We start from the raw sequence: 16,222 nt of genomic DNA on the forward strand, positions 1-16,222 counted from the left end.
ACCTCCATGTAATTCTCACTTCAGATGGTGCAGCAGTTTCCATCTTTATTGTAGTTAGGTCCAAGGTCATGGATAGATGTCCATTTTGAAGACATTACCTCCCAGCAGGTTATTTCTCATGCCTGTGTTGGATGCTACTACCCCACAGATCTGCTGGTTGTCAGGGCTGTGTGAGTTTTCCTTAATCTGTGCACCGTGCTGCTTCAGGACAAATTAGCTATGTTAGCTGAAGCAGCTGCAGTGGGTGAGCAGCTGCCTTTTGCTTGAAGCAAGTCGGAAAGTGTGAATACAGACATTCAACTGCCTTTTAATGAGGGTGGAAAGTCTTGCAGAACTACAGTGATGACCAGCCAAATGGTACCTGTCACAATTTAATTTGTTCACAGTCCTTATGGATGAAGACAGCTTGAAATGAAATGGCTGGACTTACCCAAAGCAAGTATTAGAGCTCCAATAAAAATTCTTTCATGAACAGATTTTTAAGGGTAGTCTGCATGATGTGGGTAGTAATGACCAACTGTGGGTAATAACACCCTCAGTCAGCACAATCAGATCTGTCTTTGTCTTTGGACTTCGTATAATCTCAAGTACATGTGCTTCTCAGTCTCTGACAAGGGTGATAACGGTATATTTCACCATGTAAATTAACTGTGAAAAATATCCTATTTAGATGATTAGACTAATTGTAAGTAAAATCATTCCAGTAATTGAACTCAGTAGATTTAGTGTCTTTAACTTATGTACGGGAGTAAGATTTTCAGTTATTTTGGGAAATGTACTTAAATTTATAGTTCTATTTTTCTTCTCATTTTACACATGAATTTAAGCCTGGAAAAATGCAAGATAGCTCTTTAATTCAATGAATTTGTATTCAGTGTGTGGTAAGAATCCAGCAACCAAGCTATCAGTGGGTTTTAATGACACTAAGGTTGGATTCAGGATTTTGCACTTTTAATAGAGGTTAGTGGAATAAAAATAGCCTTATTTTTAATATATGTGAATTCTTTTTCCAGGTGGGAACATAACCCTTGGACTGCATGTTCAGTTTCTTGTGGAGGTGGTATTCAGAGGAGAAGTTTTGTGTGTGTAGAGGAGACCATTCATGGAGAGATACTGCAAGTGGAAGAATGGAAATGCATGTATGCTCCTAAGCCCAAAGTAATTCAAACCTGCAATCTGTTTGATTGTCCTAAATGGGTGGCAATGGAATGGTCTCAAGTAAGTTGAAAAGTAACTTGGACCTTTATTCTTGTTTTCTGAAGAAAGCCTATAGTCTTGTGTTTCCATGTATTTGTGAGCAGAGAGCTATTAGAAGAATACAGCCCTGCAAGCGTAGTTCGTAGTACTTACTAGGAGAAGTTTGCACTAAGTAATTTGGCCTGATAATCAAATTGTTAACATGTCTGTGTGGAGAAAAATGCATATAGAATTATTTATGCCTGTTGAATTCCTGCTTTACATGGAGGAGAAATTAGAGCCAGAGGTCAGGCCTCTTTGCAATCAAGTCGTTTGTCTCAGTTCTTGATAAATGTAATATTTCATTGCATATAATAGCTAAAGGCATGTCTGTCTAGGGGCTGACATGTCTGCAAGGGTGATTTTCCAGCATTCTTACCTTTCATTATGGTAACAAGAACATAAAGCCAACTTATCTTGGCTGTAGTTATCTGATACAGTCAGATAGCTCAACACTTCTAGAATTCAAGTTCATCCAAGTGACATCACTGACATACAGTGAAGAAACTGTTCTTGCAGCACGTCTGACCCAGCTCTAGCTGAAAATGACCACTGTGAGAGAGTGTATTGTCAGTTCTTAGCCACCTCTGTTTCAGACTGTTGCCAATCAGATAAGCTTTACAGAACCCCAAGAAATAACTTGCATTCCCAAAACAGACATTTTTTCCAGCATCAACCTTTTCTTTATTCACCTAGCAACGCAGGGACAAATTCATACATCTCTGATGCCTGATTGATTGTGGGAAAACTTCAGTGATACATCATCAGTACTTCTACCTTGCTTTTTAACAGTATTCATAAATATAATAAAAAAGAAAAATGGTTGCGTTGTCTCCTGCAGTGCACAGTGACCTGTGGCCGAGGCTTGCGTTACCGAGTGGTGCTGTGTATAGACCACCGTGGGCAGCACGTCGGTGGCTGCAATCCACAACTTAAACTACACATAAAAGAAGAGTGCATCGTGCCAATACCATGTTACAAGCCAAAAGGTAACTGGAATTTTGTCTGGGTCTGTTATTGTTTTACATTTTTGTTAAGAGAATTAAAAGCCCCTGGTAACCTTTTTCAGAAATGCCAGAAGCTGGAATTTACTAGGACTTATTTCAGTCTTGGCAGAAACAAGCATTTTAATTATTTGTGCTAGGAAAAGTGCCCTGCTGATATTTTTTGCTGATAATGTGGCCAGACTGTCATGAGGTGAACATGCTAACTAAATCTATATAGCCTGGTCAAATTGGGAAAAACAGAATTAATGAGTTCAACATGGGGAGGAGGCGTTGTTGAGTAATACTTTAAATGGGAATAACTCCATATGTATCACCTGGGATCTTGTTTGTTTGCATCTCCTTAAATGTGCCAACATTCTCAGTGGGCCTCATCAGTTCATTAAGTTGTAATGAAACCGATTTCCTTATCTTTTCCCCATTCCTATGTATTTAAAAGGTCTGTAACAATGACATAAATTGACAATATTCTCTAAAACAGTTGGTAGAGGCATTAAACAGTGGGTGGGAAGGTGAAAAGATAAAACAAAGATGAGGGGGGACACTAGTATATCTTCTCCCTTATTCATATCTGTCCCTCTGGGCCCAGAAAATGTAACGGGTGCTACTCATATTCTTTCAGATTTTATTTGAAAGGCTGTATTTCAGACCTTCACAACTCACCGTAAAGATTTATGCAGAAAAATTGAAAGCTATCTGTAGACAACCCTATGTTTCTATTCAGGATGTTTTCAGACCCTAGAGAATCCATCAAGCAGAAAACTCTTCAGGGTTAAACCATGAAGTAGAAACTAGCACTGAAATTTTAAGAACCACCTTCTGCGGTTTTATCTAGGTTTGGAGGCAGAGATCTTCAATTAGCTTACAGTACTCTGAGAAAAAGCATCACAGAAGTGTAGGATATATAAACAGATAAAAGAAGCTAGTTTTCTTTTTGAAATTAATTTCCAGTTTTTCAAAAGCTGGCTAACTCGGGGAAAAAAAACAAACCAAAAAACCAAATTGCTGTGAAAATTTTCTAATGCAGCCAATCTATCTGGAGAGCAATGTACATTTGCTATGCTCTGGCTTCTTTTTCAGCTATAAACTTAAGTTATGATGATAATCCATTTCCCTGAGATATAAGCTAGATCTGCTAGAAACTGCCTGCATTTGGGGAAGATGTGGGAAGGAAAAAAAAGATTAAACAGAAATTGTATTACTGGTACCCTCTCAGTAAAAAGGGCTGTCAGAATGGAGCTCAAACAACATGGAGAAATTGTGTTTTACTATCCAGTATATCTTTATTCAAAAGCATCAGATCAATAAGTAATGTAAAGTGTGAAATGCTAAGGTGAATAATGCCAACATCTACATATTGCTTTGATTTTGGAGGAATTACTTAAGGGGTTTTTTTGTATTGGTTTGGTTTTTTTCTCTACCAGAAAAAAATCCTGTGGAAGCAAAATTGCCATGGTTTAAACAGGCACATGAAATGGAAGAGTCCAGGACAGTCTCAGAAGAGCCAACGTAAGTACATTGTCTTTTACAGTGAAGAAACATTTCCAACATATTTTGCAGATCATCTGGAATGACTATTGCTCTGCAGTTTGCTTTGACAGTTGGCTCTCCCTGGGAGATGAGTTGTGTTGTGAGCTTTTCCTACTTTTACATCTCAATAGCTTTACTTCTGGAGCTCCTGTTCTGGATGAGAGCTACTCTATTACAGTGTCCCTGTATCATACGAGCAACGCAAAGGGATCTTAATTTAGCCTAATTAAGCCCTAATTAATACATGTGGAAGCATTTCTGCAGCTGTAAATTAAATACATTCAGTTTTATCCCAGTCATTGTTGTTACCTCAAGAATGTAGTGATTGTATTAAAAATTAAGTAGTACTTTGTTGGGTTGCCAGGATTTCCTTGGGGGGTGAGACCAATGCATGAAGAAAGTGAGAAAAACCTTCTGATCTCTGAGCTTAGCTGAATCTGTGGGGATAGGTTGTGATATTTTACACGTGTGTATGTGTGGAATAACATCTGGATTTTGTGAGTCCCCTTAAAAGCTGATGGGGGTAAGCTTTACAACATTTAAGTCCTGGGGATGAAAACATAACTTAAAGCCAGCTACACTTGTTCCTGTCCCTTGCATGTTAGGGCATGCACACAGTATCATATACCCTGTGTACGTTTCATGCATGTATGTATCTAATATATTCAGTATACAGTATATGAATTTCTATAAGGTTTTCACGAGAGGTTTTGAACAGCATTTAGTTGTGCTTTTCCACATTCTGCACTCATTTGTAGTAGTGTTCATTTAAAATAATTCAGATGAGCTTACTGAAGTTACTTTAGATTTATACTGCTCCGAGAGTGGTGTGTGCCCTATAACTTCTTATTTTTCTTCCTCCATCTAGCTATTCCTGATTTTTGGCACACATGCACCAACAGGTGTGATCATGAGTAATAAAATCTTTACACCTGCGTTGACTCACAGAAGAAACCTCTTGCCAAACAGGTGTTTGCATAGTTATGGTGACTGTACTTTAAATTTTTCACTGCTCTGGCCTCTCAAGTCAAGTGTCAACCTACTGTGAGCGGTTATTTCATTCTCCAAATTGGTGGCCCTGAATTCAGGCAGGGTAGTAGCACAGATATAAAAATAAAGTGTGATTGTCGAAGAGGGTGATGCAATCAAATGTGCCTGTTGAATGTCAGCATTTCAAAATGAATGTATATGAGGCCACCTCTAAAAAGGATTCAGCATGAAGCTGTAAAGAAAACGATCTCTAGCATTACAAAATTATGCAGTGGTAACTGTGAGCTAATGTAGTCTCTAGGTTTTTAGGATCCTTCAGCAGCAGTCTGACAGAACAAGCAGGGAGGACTGGCATGGACACAGCATGCTAGTTCAGAGTATATTTAGAATATAATAGAGCTGAGCCGGAAACTTTGTAATGTGTTCCCTTGTACCTTGTCCTCACAAAGAAGCAGTTATTCATGCCTTCCTAGACATGACCGATGTATTCCGCTGCAGCTTCACAGTGTGAATGCAGCCATGTGTCTGAGTTCTCAGTGCATGTCCTGTCACAGCTGTTCAATTTTGCAGTTTCCAGGACTTTTTTTCTTCTTTACTTACTCTAGAGACCTAGATTTTCTGCATCTTTCATTCATGATCCTCATCCTGCCCTGAGAATCTTTCCTTCACATTTTCCAGGAGTATCTTCACCTAAGTCTGAAAGGTTTCTCCAGCCACTTCGTGCTGATGACTCTTTGCCGTCCTTTGCTTTACTCAGGTGTTGCTGAGGTACCGTGCTTTTCTAGTCTGGGTACTCTGGGCTCTCCTGGGACCCAGCTCTAATGCTGCAGGCAGATTCCCCGTTAGTTTATTTTTACCTGTCTTCTGCTGCTACTTGTTCTTACTTTATTCTTCTAAGGAAGCTGGCAGGTAAGGAGAAATGAGAAATAACTGATCCCTGGCTTCATTCCTTTTTGCAGATTGCCTGTTGGTCATGTGGACAATAGTTTACAACCAGAGCAATTTCTCAATAGATGCTTTAAATCTGGTACCCTAGCTGTGCTAGTCTTTTCCAGCTGGAGTAAGATTTTTGGGTCAGGGTTTAGGATTTAAAAAGGAACTGTAACAATAAGTTGTTGCTTCTCCCAGAGTAAATTATAAGAAAAGGATTTCCCTCTGGTTTGAATCTGTTTATTTTGTTATCTGTACTTTACACATGGCACAATGGTAACTCATAACCCACCTCTGCCTTGCAGGAGGTTTATGATTTCCTTGGTAAAATGCCATCACTTCTAATTTTAGATATTCTCTTGTCATCCAAACTTAAACCACAATATGAAGTCTCAGCTTCTCGTCCATCCTTTTATTACAACTGTCTTTCTATGCTTTCTTGTGATATTTTAGTTGATAATGAATAAGAGAATAAATGCAGCTGCTTTTTAGAACCCACAAATGATGGATATGCCAAAAGTAGCTTGTGGAAGATAAATACTTCTGCCGCTGTGGTCTACCACGGCTGGTGTCCTGAATTTACATAGAGGGGGAACGTTCAAAAGCTTCTTTTTTTTATTATTAGCAAAATAAAAAATGAGTGCCCTTAAAGCGAGGCCAAGAAAAATGTAGCTCTGACCTTTTTAGTTTTCAGTTGTGGAATGTGATGACAGTTGATACCAATCATTATTTTAAACGTTCTTCCCTCGAGCCTTCTTACTTACAGTGGGATTTGCAGAGAAGCTCCAGCAAGGTTTTTGCATCCTTCTTTTAAATCATAAGTTAAGGAAATAGACACCTCATCTGCCTTTCCCTGTCACGACTTAGGACAAAACTAAAATGCTTTCAAAAACTGATATATTTTTTCAGCAACCTGAGCTAAAAAGTAATCACTAGGTTTGTGGAGTTGAACTGACTGAATGTGCGATGCAGGGTGTCTCACAAAGGTTCCTGCACGTTGTATTTAAGCCATTTCCACAGAAATGTTCCCATCATGCCTTTGGTGATAGAGAATTACACATTTTTCACAGCTCTTCTCTGAAAATGGGCTGGTGGATTTTGTCCAGCACATTACACCCGAGGTTGATAAAACCTGGCAGTGCAGCTCTGCTTAGAGCAGGCAAGGCTGGTGTTTCAGGGAGGGGTAGTGTGTCGGCATCGTGGAAGTTCTGCCCCAGTAAGCAGCTAACATTTTAGATGCTTGTGCAAACTTTTATCCAGGCCCCTTGGCACAGTAGGGTTGGACTGGAAATATCACAAGAGCAGCCTTTTTTTTAGAATTTAGGCATTTCCTGTCTTAACTGAAAGCAAGAACTGCAGACATGAAGAAAGTAAAAAAAAATATTAAGAAACATCATGTTTTCCAAGTCTTTAGAAAGCTGGAGAAGTTTGGGCTGAGTTCAGTTTTCAATTCAGATTTGATTTGGTAGGGATGGGCTGTTCTGTCCCAATTTTATTATCAGTAGTTTAGGTCACTGCTTCATTTTCCAGGTCATCCTACTCTGGCTTTTTCAGAGTATGCAAGATGAATGCACATTTCTATTAGTCTTAAAACTGATAATACTGCAGCATGGCCATACTCTCCACTGCATCTGGAGTGTGTACATCGTTTATACTTGTGCAAATGATTATAGGAGCGCTTGATTTGTACAATGCCCTGGGAAGAATGACTGTACAAAAAGGCTGATTGTGAAAAGTTGTGTCTGCTCAGATTTGCATTTTTCCATTCTTTTTATTTTTAATCAGAAGAGGATTCTCATCTACAAACTTAAAGATATTAGAAAATTTTCAGAGCTACCACCATCCTATCCATTCCATTATAAATACCTGATGATCTGCAAGGCACCATAATACAGGTGCTTTGATGCTTCTTAATCCTGACCTGAGATCACTCTGACTGTGTGCCCATCAAAGACAGAGGGAATTTGCTTCAGGGAAGTATTGGGTCCAAAGCATTGCCATGTGTGCTGTGAATGTCACTGAGCAAAAAATATATCACTTCTGAGGTTGATGGAGTTTGCTTTAATGATCTGTCACAAGCTTTGATTGTACATATGTTAAATAAAAAATAAGAATTAAAAAAGTCATCTGCCTGAACTCAAAATTCAGATACAATGCCAATCTCTGCAGCTTTCTCACTGTCCTGTCAGTTTCTTGCTCTAATTTTGTATTAGCAGTCTCCATTGGCTTCTGTTGAAGATACTTAAAATGTGACTTAACATAGTCATCCTTTTAAAAGTTATAGAATTTAGAATTTTAATAGCTAAATGGTCATGTGACTTAGCTTATCAAATGCCAAGATAGAACAAAAAGTATTTTTGGTGGTATTTTTTATCTAGCTCTTCACTGAAAAATTCCAGACACTAATATTCAACAGGAAAACCTCAATTATAATATAGGCTTGCTATAAGTCAAAGAAAAAATGCTTAGAATTTTCTCAGTTTCTTTATAAATCACTTGGTTGCTGAATGAAAGGATTGCTGTGGTTCAAAATTTCCTTTCATTTACACAGGATTTCAAAAGAATGCATCATACATTATTTTTGGAATGTTTTAATGCACTCAACTAACAGTACACAAAATTAACACTAATTTCTGGTATGCTGCTGTCATGCTTTTACCAAAAAATTTTATTTGCTTTCAGACTGTAAATTGTTAGGTGTGGTCAGAACACCAACTAACTCTTTTCAACTATAAACATCCATCAATTTTATTTTTCCAATTAGGTACATAACTACAAATGCACTTAACTCTTTGGTTTTGTTTTTTTTTTTACACAGAAGGAGAGGAAAGTAATAATTTTGTTAAGCCTATGCACAATGGCCTTGATCCAATAAAGCACTTAAGCACAAGTTTAACTCTGAACACATTATAGTACCGTTGACTTCAAAGGACTTGTAATATGCTTAAAGTTAGGCACAAGCTTAGGTGTTTTGTTGGATGAGGGTAACTTTGCCATGGCCACCCGAGGAGGTTGGCATGGATGTCTTTGAAAAGACTGTGAGATCTGATGTTTCGGGGCTAAGCTGATTTTTATCTTCTGGAGTTAGAGAAAAGCCTTCCTTTGCAGCTTTTCTCACAGATGTTCAGTTAGAATTTGTTATCAAAAGCATCTAGACATTGTCCCCTACCAGCTGTGCTGTTAGACTTGGGCTGTTAGGTTACACCAGGAGGGCATTTACTCAGATTTTATCACTGTAGGACACAGCCATCCACCATTTTAATAATATTTTCCAATAAAAATCAATCTAGTAAAAAATAAATCTACTTTGAAGGCAGTCAGACTGGTGAAGTGAGCACTTGCAGTTTTCCTTGGTTTCAGGAGGAGCTGGGGGTACTGTACCCTTTACTGAAGTCTATGACCAGTGAGCTCTAGCAAAAATTTCCAGGCTCTGTTCAAGGAAACTCTTAAGTGATGGGCTTTGACATCTTTATTTATCTTCATAGTAGAGTTATAAAGCTGTTTTGTCAACATCTCCTTAAAGAATAACCAGTTACCTTGTAACCTTTGTTGGAAATGAGAATAGTCTTTTCCACAGGAGACAGTCTGTCCTGGGGTCTGCCCCAAGCACAGCTTGAGTGACTACCCTGAGGACTGTGTCAGAGTATTCTTACAGGTTACCCAGTCATCTGTTCTTTCTTCTATTTGATTCTTCCTCTGTATATACTGGCAAGAAGTTACTGGCTCAAGATGAGAAACTGTCCACAGAATCAACCACACTGTGTTGACATTTTTCTGTGCTTACTGTGTATGTAGAATGTAAATGCTGACTTTTGCCTTACACAACTGTTCTTATATTTGTAATAGCATCTTTCCTACAGTAAAGATAATTCTTAATCAAAGATAAGGAGAAAATCTTTGAATCTTAATTTGGATTTTTCCTTCCAAGTATGTTTTTAACATTGGTCTAATATATCCTTCTGTATCTCCCATTTGTGTTTTGTTCATCAGCTGCATTTGGACATATAATAAAGAACAACCGCAACCTTTTGAAAAAATGTCCTATGAAACTCTGTATTTGACTTATTACAGATTGTACCCCAGAGCCACTCAAGATTACTTTATTAATTAAATTTGGCCCCTTGGCTCGAGTGCCATTTTGACAATTACTGTCAGATATTAATGTGACCCTCAAAGTCAGAGAATATTATAGACTAAAACCTCCTTTAATTCAGTAAATTCATGATCTGTAAAATGAGATTTTACTATAGTTCATCAGGAGCATAAATTCCTTCTAATAAAAATGATGGATTATAGACTGAGCTGGTTAGACCTCTCTATTGAAGATGAGATGCTTCTTCTTACAAGATTAAATCTGAACAGCAGCCTCCGGTGGTGTGCATTGGAGATAGCTAGATTTGAAAAGTGCTTGTCTTCTGTCTGGTTGCTGATTATTTGCATGACATAAGGTGATGGCCTTTCTCAGATTTAAACAGACTGCAAATAGACTTTTGGCATATGCTTGAGTTTGCATACCTGGGGAGCTATTTTATATTCTATAAATATGTCTTCATGGAGTTTCTCCTTTTTTAACACTTAGTTTGAGAAAAGATTTAGGTGATGTCCTGTTTCCCCTAAAAAGGATACAACTTTCACTATTCCTCCTGATTCTTTCTTCTCTTTTCCTACTTTTTTTTAAATGAACTTTGAGAAATGATCTGGAATGGGGGTCAACTAAAAGATTTAAGACATTTGATTATGCATTCTATTTAAGCATCACATAGTATTATGTATTGTCTGCTTTGTGTATAAACACATTTATGTGTTTTAGCTGTGTTTTAACTGTGCACATACAAACACAATTATATGGAATGAAATGACAGTGTTTCCACTGTGCTGTGATTATTTGCAGGTTTATTCCTGAACCCTGGTCTCCATGCAGTGCCACGTGTGGCAGTGGCGTACAGGTGCGAGATGTGAAGTGCCGAATTCTTCTCTCATTTACTCAGACTGAGGTTGAACTGCCTGAGGAGGAATGTGAAGATGTGAAGCCACCAACAGAACGAGTCTGTCACCAGGCATCCTGTGACAGTGATCCTGTCCCCTACACACCAGTATTTTCACATGCTGAAGATGGCAGTGTGATTTATGACTGGGAATACATTGGTTTTACTCCTTGTTCAGCCACATGTCTTGGAGGTACGTTTATTTATTCATTTATCTATCCTGAGTTATAGGGATTTGTAATTGTTTGACATTGTTGGGTCTTCTGTTAGTGTTACGTCAAACTGGCTATGTTGATTTGTAGGAAAACACACAGCTTCAAGTTTTAACTTATTTCTAGGTTATCCATAGAGTATTTCAGTCTATTTTTCCTCTATATCCTGTGTTCAAACACCAACTTTATTTGGTTAAGTAAGGTGCAAGAAGTTGTTGATACAGCAACTTGCTTTAAGCCTTGTTGCTGCAGGGATCTCGGCTGACAGGCAGTTGGTGGTCCCAGCATGTTTGGTGCGTTAGTGATGGGCATGTTTAGATGACCTTTCTTTTCCTAGGAATGGAAAGCATGTAGTTTTGGAGTTAAAATTCTTCTGTTAATTATTCTTTATCTTCCAAAATGCTGCCTTTTTCTGCAGTACAATAGGGATACAAAGTTTTAATTTGGCAGACTTAGTTTCAGTTTGACCAGCATGAAGATCAAACGGGAGTTTGTTTAGGTCTTGATACAGTATATCACTCTGTAGGAACTCTGTGCCATGCATCTGTCTGCAAGTAGTTAGGCACATTCCTTTTTGGATGTAATCGAATCTCCCTGTCGTCCTAAGTACATGTTACTAGACAAGGTTGCTGGTGTTGCTACTACATACTGTACTTTGGGACTGAACACAAGTGAGTTATGAAGTGTTAAGTGGAGGCAGTGGAATTGTGAACACACCTATATATGACAGGACTGATGACATCAGTGGGAAGTGAAGACAGTTGTACCCATAGAAGAAATAAAAAATGTAGAAAAGGGGAGAACCGAAACAATTGGAAGCAGAGAGCCAGTCTAGACCTCTCAGAAAGCAGCCTCCTTTGTACTAGTCACCAGTTCAAACCTTGAAGACAGAAATTGGGAGGGATGCACTAGAATGCTGTCGGCAGGATGGTAAGTGGATGGTAAGTGCCTCCTTTGTCATTTACTACTGCTTTTTACTGATGGGGTTGATCCATAGGAATAGCAGCATATGTGATCACAAAAGCTGATGCATCCCATTCCCTCCTCTACCTTCAGTGGGCATTCTGACTGGCAAGATAAAAGAGGCTACAGTCCAAGTATATACATATTAAAGGGTGACAGTAGGGACAGCTATTGTGATTGTCTGTTTCTTCATTTTAATGAGGGAATTGTTTTTTAGAAATAACAGAAAAAGCAGAAACAAGGCTTTCTGCTTTTATAGTTCTTTTTCATATCTCAACTGATTTTTGTAATGTACAATCATTTCATTGTCATTTTAAATTCACTTTACTACTGCTTTTTAACCAGTATCTTTGTCAGAGGTGTTCTAAATCTTTTAAGTTTTTGAATTTCAAGGACGTCAGCAGACATCTAGGCTGAAATAATCACTAGGCTGCTGTTGAACATGCCCACGTTTGCATTGCCTGTGTTTTCACATGTGAGTTTATCCGTGCAAAAATGTTCACATAAAAACTTGCACTTGGAGTGCAAGCTGATGGTAATTTAAGGAGCTTCTGCTGAAGACAGTAGTTTCATTTGCTGTCACGAAGGAACTTCAAAATGACTGATGATCAGAATCCCAAGTGCAACTTATTTTTGTTCCTGAGGGAGCTGAGTGTGAATTCCGTTGCTGACTTCTGTCCCTTTCCTGAATTTGTGAGGCTGCGTGACCCAGAATTGTCTGATAGGTGTTCATAGCAATCTAACCATTTGTTTGATTTGATGTGCAATAGAAATGATCTATTTAAAGTTTGAAAGAAAATATCTGGTTGTTCTTGAGACTTCTGTGGTATCACTGGTACTATGTCTAGACATTTTTCTTATGAGATGCTCCTGGGAAATGTGGGAAGTTGTCAGGATATTTTATCAATAAACAGCTTCAGAAATCCCTGTACTGTTATGCTAGTTAGGTAGCAGTGATTTTTTCCTTCTATCAGTTCTGATCTTCTTGCTGCCTTGGCAAAGGCTTTCAAACAGACCGAAAATTACCTGCCGATAAATAGTTTTAAGGGAACCAGACATCTCTTCTGTTTCCAACTTATTGCAATGTACTAACTAATGATCTCACTGTCTACCGTTTTTCCATTGTGTAGTTCAAAGAAGCTGATCCATTTCTGCTGAGTTTTATGTTCAAATCTCATTTAATTTAGATGAACTCTTTCATTAGAAGAAATAAATGTTGTCTGAATTTGGAATATCCTGGTGTAATGTAAATTATATTAGGTATTTTCTCTGTAGTATGTATGTATCTAGCAGTGGCTATTAAAATAAATTCCTGCAGATTTCTGTATCCTCAGAACTTCCTACCTCCATTTCTTAGTGCTTGAGTCTCTCTTGAGTGAGGGAAAAGTCTGGAGGGTCTAAGTAGGCTGGAAGCTTTATAACCACTATTTGAGTGAGAATGGAATCTGTTTTGGTGCTTGTCACTTGCACCTTTTTTTTAAAATCCTCATACAGACTAGACTTTTTAATTCAAACTCTCCTCTGGTTCCTCTCCAAAGCAGACATAAAAATGCAGATGGAGACATTGTTTATTGAGGTATTAGAATTACAGAGATAGAGTGATCTGCAAGACATTATCAAACATCATCTTTACAGTTCATCATATTCAACAGGTTCTAGAGCATTAGGAAGCTGAGCCTTTGCTCATTTTGTGTACTTTCTGCACCAAATCTGTATGGCTTGTCACACAGCATGTTGAGTGCCATAAAATGTGCCGTTTTTGAGGACTGCTACGTTGTGTTATGCCTGTTAGTGTAGTTAGTACTTCTTTCATCAATCTTTCCATGAGGGCAAATAAAAGTTGTCCAGACCAGTTTGTCATGAGGCAGGCATCACCTTTAACATCCATAGGAAACGCTGTAACCATCCTGAAAGCTAAAGATCTTCTGTCTTCAGTGCCTGAAGAAATCCCAAGCTGAAAATAAGCCAACTTTGTGCTCAGTGGTCTCAGGATTTGCCATCATTTTCCCAGAAAGTTTTTTTTGTTTGTTTTTATGGTTTGTGGTTGTTTTTTTTATTTTCCCTCAATCTGAAGAACTTTGGCCCTGATGCGAGTGTGTCCAACATAAGTATAAGTTTCATTTTCATAATATTGTCAGTGAGAAGTAGTAGTCATTATTGGAATAAGAGTATGCCTGAGCAGAATAAATGTTTTTCTTGTAAACTGTGGTGTTTCTTTAGTGTTGTCAATCATTTAACTGCTCTACAATATTTTCGAGGGATGTTTTCCATTTTAAAAAGTAACTGAATATTTTCTGGGTCCCTGTTTAAAAAAACCCTTTAATTGCAAGAGGCATATTCTGGTAGTTCAATGTAATTATTATTATTTATATTCTATATGCTTCAAAAATTATGATTCAGGGTGCCTAAAGTCATTACACTGGCTTAAAAATAATGAGATTAAACAACAAATACATATGCACTTCCTGTTGTTTCCTCTGTAGTCTGTGGCTTTGGAAGCTTTAGGGTACAATCAAGTTGTGTTTTCAGGCTTTTGTCTGGACCATAATGGCCTGAAGTTTACCATTTTATTTATAAGAAACCTGAGATTCTTAGAAAATTATTGAATTCTAGCCAAATTTAAGGGCTCTTAAGAAAAACAATGATCGTTCTGAGACTTGCACGTCATGTTGAGAGCATTTGTAACAGTGTTGTAGGCAATTTGGTAACTGGTTGCTGCTATCACTACTTTCATTAACTGCAGACACCAACTGTTTACTCTTTTACAGAAGGAGTATAAATAACATTGCCAGTATCAATAGATTTACAGAGAGGCTCAAGCATATGTAGGACTTGGCATTTCTTCTGAGTTATTTTCAGTTGATAGTACATATTTTTAAGCAGTCACCAAACTGAGACTATCAGACAGAAATAAACGACTGTCTGTCCTCTTCCAGATAGAGAGAATAGATCCACCCTCTTACCATTTGTACAGCAACTTTCTACCCCCATTTTCTTTTTATTCTAAAACAGACAGGAACAAAAGTGGGCTTTTTTCAAGCATTCTGATCTTTTAACACAGTTTCATGCACTGTGTATTTCACTGCAGAGAAAAGCTTGTAAAAGAATGTAAATGTATGTGGTTTGAATGCTGGGTTAAAATAGAAAATATTCTATTTCACTGAATAGTAGGATAATTACTACAATAGTGCATCAGATTACTGTAAAAATACTTAATGCTCCCTGCTGCATACATAATGTTTTAGTTAAATTATCTACTATGTTTATATTATAAGCCAAGAAAGTCATACATATAAAACCTTGCTTGTTTGAATAATAGATTTTTCCATTTTACAAGCGACATAGAATAAGAAATTTATCAGTGATTGAAGTTCCCAACTAATGGAAAATTATAGTTTGCAGTGAGAAATTTGATTAATTGTCAAGACATTTTGACAGTTCACGCAAATGCTGCGTCAAATAAGTGTAGTTATTTATTGAACAGAGTTCTTGAACTGAGAAGCAAGGGAACACGTGGTATGTTTTTAACAACTCTTTAACATCTGTTTTGTACTTATGGCATCAAAACAGGGTGACATTTTTCTTTCAATAAGGGCTCTGGGGGGAAGAATCACTACTGCAGTTTGTGTCTTGTAGTTAAGTCAAATGAAAGATATACCACATCTTGACATTTTCTTCTGGTAACACAATTAAAGCTAGGTAGGTCATGCTGCAAGGCAGAAGTGGTTTAATGAACTCCAGGTGGCAAGTTGCAGTCAAAAAAACATCACCTGGTATGACATGCCTTTTGTTCATTTGGCTGGCCGATTTAGTTTTTATAACATTGAGATACAAAGTTCCCATGGGATTACCGACGACTTAGATGGTCTGAAAGGAATCTCATTTCATTCCCCTCCTTTGTGTGAGATATTAAGAAGGCATTACTTACCACAACCTGTTCCAGAGCAGCATCACCTCGGAGTGTGGTTTTCCCACAGGAACACAGTGAGGTCAGTGAAACTGAAGGTTGGTAGCATAGGGTAGATTTTGATCTGAAATAGAGATTATCTGAATGCTTGATACGTGCTTGATTACTTGTCTGGTAATGTCATTCTGTTTCTGCCAGAACACAATCTGTAAATCTTTATTTCTCTCCCGTAGAGCGTTAGATGTGCATTTCCTATGTAAGGGGACAGAGAAGTTGCTCCTGTTAAACAAAGACATGGGGATCAATTGGACAGAAAACATTTGATTCCCTTGGTTGTCAGTCTGCAATATGATAGTGGAGTTCTATAAAAAGCATTTGTTTATTGGTTTGTCATCTTTGAGCACTTTCATGTCTGCATTATAGTCGTGGTATTTGTTGTTAAAGGCTTGTTCTCAGCCTTACTAG

General features: G+C 37.8%; 1 protein-coding gene across 1 annotated transcript in view; it reads left to right on the forward strand.

Annotated features, from left to right (window-relative positions):
* Nucleotides 1-16,222, forward strand: part of ADAMTSL3 (ADAMTS like 3) — a 158,399-nt gene that overhangs the window by 129,100 nt on the left and 13,077 nt on the right. Inside the window, 4 exon segments of the mRNA XM_010175808.2 lie at nucleotides 1,014-1,218; nucleotides 2,078-2,225; nucleotides 3,665-3,749; nucleotides 10,582-10,868. Of these exon segments, the coding sequence (XP_010174110.1) occupies nucleotides 1,014-1,218; nucleotides 2,078-2,225; nucleotides 3,665-3,749; nucleotides 10,582-10,868 (725 nt within the window).

This window comes from Antrostomus carolinensis, unplaced genomic scaffold (genome assembly GCF_000700745.2).
Source record: "Antrostomus carolinensis isolate BGI_N321 unplaced genomic scaffold, ASM70074v2 scaffold13949, whole genome shotgun sequence".
NCBI classification, from domain to species: domain Eukaryota; kingdom Metazoa; phylum Chordata; class Aves; order Caprimulgiformes; family Caprimulgidae; genus Antrostomus; species Antrostomus carolinensis.